At 41.6% G+C, this 11395-nt stretch overlaps 1 protein-coding gene across 1 annotated transcript; it reads right to left on the bottom strand.

The window, feature by feature from the left end:
- On the bottom strand, positions 1-8437 carry ppardb (peroxisome proliferator-activated receptor delta b). The gene is made up of 8 exons (XM_047593288.1): positions 7995-8437; positions 5552-5953; positions 5295-5446; positions 5057-5195; positions 4442-4644; positions 3470-3676; positions 3126-3369; positions 1-2067 (listed from the first exon to the last, which is right to left on the bottom strand). The coding sequence occupies exons 2-8, from the start codon at positions 5892-5894 to the stop codon at positions 1820-1822; spliced, it is 1536 nt and encodes a 511-aa protein (XP_047449244.1). The 5' UTR covers positions 5895-5953; positions 7995-8437; the 3' UTR covers positions 1-1819.
- Between the last annotated feature and the right edge of the window lie 2958 nt (positions 8438-11395).

Here is an 11395-nt window from a genome sequence, read left to right as displayed (position 1 = left end):
TTAATATTTCTAATCAAGTTTATAAGTGAGATATCGTTAAACTAAATCTGCAGATAGGTTACATGTGACCATCAGGAAAAAATTATTTCAAGTCTTAAAACGTCTTTTTTTGTCAACAAAAATGTCAATCCATCACTTTTTCACAGGCATAGAGGTAGCTTACATCAACTTTTTGGTGTACTTTTCTCGTTTTATCCATCCACACACAACTTTGCTGACTTGGCACACCGCACATCAGCCAATAATTTCAAATTTGTAACGTGTACCAAAAGCAGGAATTAAGGCAAAAAAAAAAAAAAAAAATGTCAGGGATTCGATTAGACAGTGGAATAATGTCACAGATCGTACATTAGAGGTAGATAGGGATCGAGACAGAATAAGAGCATAAGAGGAGGATTCTGAAGGTGAACTGTGTACACCAGCGCTGACATAGTGAAGTCTGTTCAGAGTATGCACAGTGAAAACAAGATACAGAGTATGGGAAAGGAAACATCGGAAACCTGTGGATACTGCCTAGAGTACTGTAAGGCTGTTACATTTCATGACTCTCCCACGAAACCAGTCTGTACACACAAAGAGTAGTAATCTAAGACCGTGTATATGATGAACACAAACAAATTGACAGGATACTAGATGCTGGATGTTGACTCTCAATTATCATCAAATTTCCCAGGAACAATACCATGGTTCAGTATGCTGGTTTAGCGTAAATCCTGCTGATCCAAAAAAAAAAAAACCCAAATTCAACATCAAGGAAATAATTGTTGGCATATGTTCCATGATATAATTGGTACAACCTAAAACTAAATAGGCAGGTATGTAATACGAAAGAACACATATACTTAATACATAAAACATGATCATAACTCATGTTTTGCCCTTACAAATACGATCAACAATTACAAATAATTAGTAAGAGAATTACAAAAAAAACTAATAAAGTTTAAAATAGAAAGTTAACGGTATTTTGCAAGTTGAAAGAAAAGAAAGAAAAAGAACAAAGATGCTGTCCCTTGTACTTCAACGGGTCGTGTGTTTCTAGTGTCAGCTTCAGAAATAAAATCTGTGCAGCACAGTCCAATAGATACCACTCGGGTAAATGGCTTTAAGACAAAACCTAAGTTACTTGGATGTCACATTTATTGATGAATGTTAATGGTATTGCACAGACACATAGCTCGACACTGCTGGAGCCAGCCCAGTTTGTGTTCTTTAAACCAAATGGCATTCATTGTTCTTACGATGATGATGATGATGATGATAATGATGATGTAAACAAACCTCCCAATTTGTGCACCTTCAGCTTCACTAAAAGTCTGAGAACAATTACAATCACTCTTGCAAGGTATAAAATAGATGTCATCTTTCTAGTTCAACAATGCCATTGGTGCAAGAACCTGAAATGCTTTCCCTTTACAGCAAAACACAGAGCTGAAGTGAGCCAGGAGGAGCTCCCTCTAGACACTGCTCTGGGGTCAGCTTTGCTATTAGGATGAAACAGGAGCAGCCTTGGTGAGAAAACATATCATTCTTCCTGTTAAGTGACCATCGTGGGAAACTAGGATTTCAGCAAATGATTCCAGATGCTCATCACATGCACACACACACATACACGCATCACTGTGCTGAGGGCAACGCTGACATTGTGAAGACTTTCGCTGATTGTTGTCGCCCTCCTGGGTGAGTTTGCCACATCTGCACGTTAGAACCCATGCCCATACGTGGAACAGTGCTTGTACTGAACGCAGTGTTTTATTATAAACGTTATTTCAGTCTGTAACAGTATTGCAAAAAAAAAGCAAGTCTGTGCTGGAGAACACTAATACATGTCTTTGTAGATCTCCTGTAGTAGAGGGTGGAGCGAGGTCTCCGACTCAGTCTTTTTGATCTTTTGGACGAGCAGAGCGTTCTCAGTAACCAGCTGGCGGAGGTCGGCCATCTTCTGAAGCAGCTTGGGGAAGAGGTAGACAGAGTCAGAGTGGTTTGCTTGGAGGTGGAGGTCCAGGGCCTGGAGGATGTTGTCTTGACTCTGCTCCACCTGCTTCACGTTCATAAGTCCGGGGCGATCTGTATGAAACAAGATGACTCACGATTTACACTATGCTACCAAGAAATACCTTTTTAATGTCACACACACTGCAATTAAATACCACTTTCACAATAATGTAAATAAATCATGATGGAAAACTACATGAATTATTTATTACCATAGCACACTTTTTCAGTACTTATTATTAGCGTAAATCAATTATAAATCCCTGTATCAATGCAACTGGCCTGGACCTGCTTAAGTAGTACTAATATATTCAAGTTCAGACTTTATTCATGTATTTACTTTGATGTGTCAGGAGAATCGTTTCGTTTCTTTGAAGTAAGGCCGTATATGGTACGACCTCATAATCACTGTTATATTATCACCACTGTACTTTGATATGAGGCGGCCTTTTACTGCTCTACGACACGTTCAAAGCCAACCACCAGACTCCGCTGACGTACAAGCCTCTGGTCTACCACTGCCTCTGGTTGGTTTGCTTTATAATCCTGCGTGACCTTGGTGTGCCAACACCTTGGTTTCAAATAAAGGTATTGAAAGTCACAGCGGTAGACCAGTGAAGTGTATAGCAAGGTAAATGTCTGGTGCTACGGAGACAGCCACAAAACCGTAAAGTGAGGTGAAGCAATTATAGTATTGTAATTATAGCAACACGATTATTTTACGCGTACTGGCTAAAATACATCAGTTCATGAGTATTATGGTTTGCTTTTCCAAATTGGCGGAACGCTGACAACCACGTATATACAGCAGATAAATAATTCAACCAACTACAAAGAAATCGCACAAACCCTTTGACTAAAATCAACACATGGCCATTATGAGACGAGGACTTTCCGAGCAACGACAGCTTTTTATAGTAAAAGTGCTAGAGGTCGTTAGTTGGTCCTATTTTTAGTTTCATTAGAGGTTAACGTCTCCATTCAGCCCAAATATTTAAACTATTCAAGACGTTTGTCAGTGACATTAAAGACTTTATACACTTCCTTTTAAAACTCTTAAAATCTAAAAAAAAAAAAAAAAAAAAAAGTTGCCACAACATTTTTTTTACCATAAAAGCCTTCAGCCTCACCTCCACAGAGAATTATGGCAGCAACAAACAGGGCCAGGTCGCTGTCATCCAGCTCCAGAGCGTTGAACTTGACTGCAAACTCAAACTTAGGTTCCATGATCTCACTGAAGGGCTTGCGTAGGCTGCGCAGAAACTCCCTCGTCACAAATCCTTTACCGTTAGCCACCAAAAGTCCGTCTTTGTTCATGAGAGACGGCAGCATAGCGAAAATAGCCTCGTGCACACCATACTTCAGCAAAGTCACCTGGAAAAGGGGCACACAAACAGTCGTCCACTAGTGCTTCCCTACACGGCCGCGTACAATTCATCCTTTTGTGCAGCAAACGGAGGAGACAGTGACTCACCTGGTCATTAAGGTAGAGGTCCACAAACCCTGGAATGCACTTGGCAAACTCTGTGAGCTCCCGTACAGTCTCCACCGTAGTGCACTGGCAGCGGTAGAACACATGAACCCCGATCTCCTTGGTCAGGGGTGCGCCTGGAAGCAACTGGCTCCATACCAAACCACTTTCTGCCTTCCAGAGCGTGTCCACGTCGTAGATCACAAACGGCTGGAGGGCGGACAAAGATAAACTTTCAAACGGCAGCATAACCGGTTGACATTCAAGGTGTAGCGAGGTCGACCGATATTTGCATCTTTTTTTTTGGTATCGGCCGATACATTTATATATATATATATAAAGATTTACAGACGGGCGCATTCACAGGCAGCCCTGCACTGGAGACAGTGCGGACCTGAGCAGCCCATACATTTCCCTCCCCCACTAGCAAAGTGCATGCAGCTGGAAGCCCTAAAAATAAGAAATGAAAAAATTGTGTTCATTTATTTATTTTAAAAAGGTTACCAAACAAAGATATTTGAATCTCCCCTCCTAGCGCTCTACCTATTTTTAGCTGTTCATTTTTTATTGTGTATGTGAGGGCGTTAAATATTCTTCGAGTTCAATACATGTGTATGTTTTTGGTTAAATTAAATTGAGATATGCAACATTTGTTACCATTGTGTCCTTTTTATCATGTAAATGGAGGGAGAAAAGCAGTATCGGCTCAGAAAAATCAGCAGCATGTATCGGCCATCGGCCAATGCTCATGTTTTTAAAAAAAAAAAAAAAAAAAAAATCAATATTGTTATCAGCCCCAAACAAATCCATATCGGTCAACCTCTAGATGCCAGTGTGGAGTATGTACATAACAAACGTAAACACTGTGGTCCCCTTGCATAATTTCACATGAAACAGAAAAGATTATATAGAGTCTTTGCCAGATTGAGTTTCACGCATTAAATATGAGCCATGACTTCCAAGACTGGAACTTACTGCAGTGCTGCTGGTTTTGCCAGTCAAGATGCTGCGGGCCCTTTTCTTGGTCATGCTAAGGTTCTTCAGGTAGGCTGTGTTGACTTGTTTGGCCAAGGTCTTCAGGTCTGAGCCGCCAGGTTTGCTGACGTTCTGTTCCTCTGCAAGTAGGCCCGCCACCAGCTTCTTCCTCTCTGCCTCAGGCATACGTCCGTATCGGATTGCTGAGCAAAAACACACACACATGCTGGGTCTTATTTTGAGTGGAGAGTCCCAAAACAAACCAGTTCTGGTAGTTGGTTTCGTTTTGGAACAAGTTCCAGATCAGAGAACAGCCAATTGAATTTACCAAGACTGTGCCAGGAATCTACATTTCCTTTCGAGTTTACCGATGTATTACATAAATAGGTTTGAAAGAAGATCAGTTGTAGGAACATCCGCGGGTGGTGCCCACCTGAAATTCACATGAAATTCACAGTGTCTCATAATGATACAATACACCCCCACAATTAGAGTGTGCTCGGATTAACTTGGGCGGTTCCCTGTTTTTCACAAGTAGCAGTAGTCTGATGACTCATTAATACCTAGAAATTCCTCGGTTACTTTCTATAAACTGAGCTAATTCATAAATCTCACCATCGTGGGACATTCCCAAAGAGAGGCACTTCTGGAAGCGACAATATTGGCACTTGTTGCGATTCTTCTTCTGAATCTTGCAGGAACGCTCACATCGCTCGTATTCCAGTTTCATCCTCACAGTTCGCCGGAAAAAGCCCTGAGTGAGAAGAAACACAACTGGTTCAGCAACTTATATTTTGACAAAACTCGCTTTCCTGAACTACTCTATTTTGTTTTGACACACAAAGTGCATTACCTTACAGCCTTCACAAGCGTGTACGCCGTAGTGGAAGCCAGAGGCCTTGTCCCCGCAGACCTTACACTCCACGCTGATCCCGGACCCCGTGTTGTCTTCTCGGCCAAGACGCAGCTGTTCTGACAGCGAGGGCGATGATGTATGGGACAGGTCTGCAAAAACAACAACCAAAAAAAAAAAAAAAAAAGGCATGAACACACTCGTGATCAGTCTGTGTGAACACGTCATGTCGTGGGCTACTGATATAAAAGTCTCACCTGTGTAGCTGGACGATGCGCTGCTGTTTTGCTTGCCGTGATTGTTCTCTTCCTGATCTTCATCCTCTTTCTTTTTTTTCTTCTGGTCCCCTTTAAGGCCTTTAGAAGCGGGCGCGACCTCCTTCTCCTCCTCCTTGCCCTCATCATCGTCACTCTCCCTGGCCTTTAACTCCTGCAAGTCTGTCGACTCCGACGCGCTCGTCCCCCCACAACTGTCTGGTCCTCCAGACTCTCCCTCCGGTGGCGTCCACCTGACATCGGCCGCGTCCTGGGGGGACTTGGGCTCGCTGAAGCCATTCACCCTGTCATGCTGCTCTGGAGCAGTTTGCTGAAACCCTTCCATGGTTCCTGTTGAAGCTGACTCAGCGGCTCATCTTCTGTCACGTCGCCATCGTAACCCCACTGCAATAAAACCAGAAAAAAAAAAAAAACTCGGTTTAAGTAAAATAACCACGTGGAATCAACACGTGGCTTCGTATGAAAAGCTGAATTGAAACTAGATCCAACAGCATCAGGATTGCAACTAGATCCAGCATGTGAGTGGTTAACAGTCCAGGTCGTGCTTGTCATGACATGCAGCGGAGCCTTAATGGTTCCCTAAATGTCAGTTTTTCATACAGGCGCGCAGGTAAAAAGGTGTGGTTATTGAGCCTGAGTACATCAGCTATGCTTGTGTATTTAATCATCTTTGACAACATGTTTGTTTAAGTGTCCCTCAGTCAGTTGACTACTACTGCTTTTGTTTGAGCGGCCTGAGAATGTCCTTGATAGTAATAGGCTTATGACATGCTGTACACATGCTGTGTGGTCATGCCTGGATTACCTGGGGCGAGCAGGGGCCCCTGAATTATCCTAATATTAGTAATATGGATATAATCCTCCACCATGAGACGTGCAATTCTGCATCTGGACTGAAAAAAGGGACTTGATTGGAAAATAGATTGGAGGAATACACTCACATGCCAGTTCATTAGGTGGCAATAAGCATTTGAGTCAAATAACTGAGAGAGATTCGACTGGTTTTCATTTTGAACTGTGTTATTTTGACAGCCCCGTTTTAGGCAGAGAGCTAAGCTCAATAACAGAAACACTTTTAATTCAGTCCAGTTCATCAGTGCCACAAACTACATCCTCGAACATGATAATACAGCTGGAATGAGTAAAAACACGGCCGGTAGCAATTTCTCGTACCACTCCAAAAGTTATAAATGTCTAACCAGACTTTGTGACTGAGTAAAAAGCACAGGCCCTGATAAAACAGGCTGCTAACTTCATAAAGAGAAGATCCACGACCCTACCGTTTAATGGTCTTACATACACTCACTTGCCAAAACATTAGATACACAAATGGAAAAAAAAAGTACTATTAAGTTTACTTTGTTCACTTTGGAGGACGCGGTTTGTTATTTATTTATTTAGCCCTCGAACTACAATGCGGTTGTCAAAATAATTGAAACGTGTTGGTACAACACAGTTCATTAGAACTACAATCCACAGCCTCCGAAGTGAAAACACATCAATCAACAGCTGTTATTTGAGAGTCACTAATGCTGAACCTCAAAGTCAGGGTTAGGTGCATGACTGTTACATTAAGAAAGGATTTGTTTTCACTTGTGTACCTAATTATCTGGCATATTCCCATGCTGAACATTGCAGTCTGCTATCTCCCCAGCTTTAATGGAGCAAGGGGGGGGGGACATCTGTATTATTGTTTGCCTCATTTCCAGGGCAGGGTGCTTTAAGGGGACAGGGTGCATGCACTGTGTACACACTGAGCTGTGTTCATGGCTGCTGGAGGAGGTGAAGAGGGCTTTGGGGGTGGGGTAGCGTGAGGTGGTGGTGAGGGGGGGGGGGGTTGCATTTTTACCCCGAGGCCCCCTGGTGGATTAATCGGTCTATGAATGTAGCTTTGACAAACAGCGCCGCGCTTATTGGAAAATGTGCATTTTCAGAATGAATACAGCCACTAAACTGGGTCCACAGCTGCAGGGACACGGTCTCAACACTGCGTTTAAAAAAGTATGTCGATGTGTATAAAAAAAATAAAAATCGAAGTTGTTGTTTGTGGAGGACTTGTCCGGCGGACAACCTGTCACACTGGTTCGAGGAAATCTCTCCAAACATCACCGTGTGACAGGACTGTAACTGGATACGAGCGATGGAGAAATTAAAGGGCGGCCAAGTTGTAGACATGGCCGCCGCCAAACTTTTATTTACCGAGGAGGGAAGACAGCACTGTCACCAGGCTTCTCCACAACACACAACCAGCCTGGCGTCGAAAGACAGTCGGCTCAGTCAGCTAACTTAGCTGGTTAGCTCCTAACCTTGACTACTACTACTAGCCGCTGCTACTAGCTGCTAGCTACTAGCCGCTAGCCTGACTGACCCACATTCCCCGTGTGTGCCTTTAAATAACATTAGCTGCCTGGCCAAGTTAGCTCACCTCTCCCCGTAGTCCGGCTCCGGCTGCTGCCTCCTGCTCCCCCAAAGGTAAAACAAAAAAAAAAAAGAAAAAAAAAAGAAGAAGAAGAAGAAAAAAACGACGAGTGGCTAAAACAAACAAAGTCCCCAAAAAACAGTCCCCAGTCCAGTCCAGTTCAGGATCGATCGGCTCTTGTCAAGTAGTTTGAAGTCACCAGGCAGGACTTGGCTAATAGCAGGGGGAGCTAACGTCACACAAACTTGAAAGACTGTCTCTCTCCCAGGGCCTGCTCGGTGTAGCTGTCAAACCGATGAGATGAAGAGACGATGTGGACACGTTTGCTGGCTCGTATATCACATGAAAGTGGGCATAGTTGCCTGGTAATCCCTCCCCGAGGTGCTCCTTCCCTCCTTGCTGCTGCTGCTGCTGCTGCTGGCTTTGCTTTACTCTGCTTTGCTTGACTCCCCCTCCTCTCCTCCTCCTTCTCCTCCTCCTCCTCCCTCGTCACATGCCAGGACACAACCACATCCACACACACGCACGCACACACACACACACACACACGTGCACAACAACATTCACCACTACCGGACTGGATCCTACAAACAGCCTCCTGACGGAAGAGTCAAGGTCTCTGTTCAAGACAAGCTGTTGTTTTCGAAGTCTGCGACTTGGTGTCTGATAATAAAACAACCTTGTGTGACATTGACTGTGAGAGTGAGTGTCACGTAGGCGTGTCTAGGACATTTTTTTTAGAGGAGCACCCTTTAAAATGGGTTTGTCTATGATAAGATGACATTTTTTTTATATATATATGTATAAAAATCAGTAGTATAGTAGAATAGTAGAAAATATGTGGTTTAAACATAGAAGACGATGCTGCTTAGTGTTAGCAAGTGGGGCCTTCATACAAAAAAAGAAGAAAAGTATCACTAATACTACAAGGCGTGGATGTTCTTATAAAGAAAAACCTAATAACTAAATAAAATAAATAAATACCAGATGGAAGTAAATCAGCTGACTGGCAATACAGCATAAAGCAAAGCGGCCTTTATCATCATATTTACCCATTATTTAAACTGTAGGGCTTTGGGTGTTTACCAGTGTTAAAGAATAATCCTAGATGCCACTGAGACCCCAACCATGACAACAGAGAATTTGACCTTCATATCTTTAGTGTTTTGCACGTATTGTTCCTACTTCATCCTCTCGTTTAAATACAATTTGTTCTATTTATTTTTAGCCCCCTCTCGTCTTTATTCTGTGCAGACATGTGTGTTCCTGTGTAGTGTGTGTGTATGTATGTGTGCACATGTATGTGTGAGTGTGTTGCATGGAGTGACTGAGATTTTGTTTCTTGTTGTAATGAAGCGTTGCATTTATTTTGTAGGAAAAGTGCTGTATAAATAAAGTTTGATTTTGATTGTTTTGTTTTGATTTGTTAAACCAAATGACAGATTTGTGACATAGTAGTTTGACATTAAAACACCCCTTAAGCTCTGACCCTAGAATCGCCCCTGCTGAGTCTTATACATCGATATAAAAAGATTTGGATGATTCGTGCACGTTGAAAAATGTTTTATCACAATGATGTTTATTGGTAACCTTCAGGTAAATTGTCCCCAACATCCCCAGGTGCCCTCAGAAGCTTGGTTAAACTGTGCCTTATATATGTCAAATATTAAACTTGTAATCGCTAAAGATGAGGAAAACTTACAAACCAAACCAGATTCGCTAAAAATAAGTGTAACTTCTGCTACTCCTGCTTCACCACTGCATCTTGAGACAGAGAAGAAACACCACACAAAACCCGGATGTAACTATTTTATTATTTAATTATTTATATTTTGATATTAATTTCTGTTTAAATATAATTTGATATTAGCTCATGAGGATTTTTATGGCAAAATTTCAGACAACAAGAGTTGATTCTCAAAAAAGTAAACTGTCCTGAAGCCTAATTCAACTCCAACTCTACTTTTAACACATTTATCATCTCGTGTGATATATTTCAAAATCTTTATATCATTTAATATGAGCCCACGATTATTGTTTTAGCAAAATTTCAGATGTCAAGACTTGATTATCAACAAATGAATCTGTCACGTGGCCCCAGATCCTCAGGGACCCTCAGAGGCCTGCTCCTTGTGTTATATAAGGCAAATACATGAGGTTACACAGACACGGCCACAAATCAGATTATTACTGAGATTTGATATCACTGCAACCTCATAATAATAGGTCTAATGCATAGGTCTTCAACAGGGGGTCCGTGGCCCCTAGGGGATCCGTGGAGGTGCTGCAGAAGGGTTGCAAAATCTTTGGTTGATTAGACATTTTTTTAATATATTTTTTAATTTCCCCCACAAATTTAAAGTGAGACTATTCAACCCTCAGGTGAAATCCCATGTATGTATGTTTATGTTACGGCCACTCTACTATTGCACATGTATGAAATAAAAAAAAAAAATTTAAAAATGTATATTTGAACCTGTGTATCATTTGAATAGCTTAATATTTAATGCACCATGATAATAATAATGTATATTTATAAGTAGCACTAGTTTAATACAGGACACATATAGTAGGTAGGGGGTCCCTATTTAGTCTCTCCGTCAGTTTTGTGTCCTTGGCCTGAAAAACATTGAAGACCCCTGATCTAATGGGCAAAACGGTTCCTTATCGGATCTTGATGTTTTGAAGAGAAACAACGTAACACCTTTGTTGTGTTAGGCCATGTTTCAAAAGTAATTTAGGTTTAAACTAATTATTGTTTAGGAGCTGTGTATTAGAGAGACCCAGTTGCTTGTCGTTCCTCTCAACTCCACTTCACAGCCAAGGGTCTGCATTTATAGGCTCATTTATTTAGAGCAGCTATATCAAAAAATACAATATAATCTCAACAAAGAAGGAAGTTAAAACAAACAACAACAAAAAAAAACGTCTACTTTCTATAGTTTTACAAAACATATATTTAAGTCTCTACATATTTATTCTTGATTTGTAGTTTGTGACTGTTACTGTACATTTAAAACATCTGAAAACTGCCTAATACAGTTCACATAATACAATATAATTAACGTGGGGCAGAAAAACAGACTAAAAGCTAAAAGACACAGGCTGAGAAAGTAATAGAAACAGAAAGTAGTTCTATATTATAAAATGTAATCCAGCCAGCCTGTAGTTTGCATAGTTTGTCAGGTGATGTCTCTGTTTGCTCTATATGCATCGTTGGCCTTTGCAAGCGAAAGGCGTCAAATTAGTCAGTGATGACACGTTTTCATTTCACAAAAGAGGCAGACTCAAATTCAAACCGAAGCGGATGTGCTGTTCGCAAATTCAGCAGTGTGGGCGTCACCTTCTTCCAGTCTTTGCCGTTTCTGTCGTAGCTGCTTCGGTGCTAATAATCAGGCGGCAGAATG

The sequence above is a fragment of the Mugil cephalus genome, chromosome 1 (genome assembly GCF_022458985.1).
Source record: "Mugil cephalus isolate CIBA_MC_2020 chromosome 1, CIBA_Mcephalus_1.1, whole genome shotgun sequence".
In the NCBI taxonomy this organism is placed as follows: Eukaryota; Metazoa; Chordata; class Actinopteri; order Mugiliformes; family Mugilidae; genus Mugil; species Mugil cephalus.
Note: the sequence above shows the minus strand (reverse complement) of the source record. Positions and strands in the feature narration are given on the sequence as shown.

Excerpts from the sequence above, each read along its gene's own strand:
- ppardb (XM_047593288.1), bottom strand. The coding sequence starts at position 5,894 with ATGGAAGGGTTTCAGCAAACTGCTCCAGAGCAGCATGACAGGGTGAAT. Across the intron at positions 5,447-5,551 it reads CGCATCGTCCAGCTACACAG|ACCTGTCCCATACATCATCG; the intron begins GTGAGACTTTTA and ends TTGTTTTTGCAG. Across the intron at positions 5,196-5,294 it reads ACGCTTGTGAAGGCTGTAAG|GGCTTTTTCCGGCGAACTGT; the intron begins GTAATGCACTTT and ends CTTCTCACTCAG.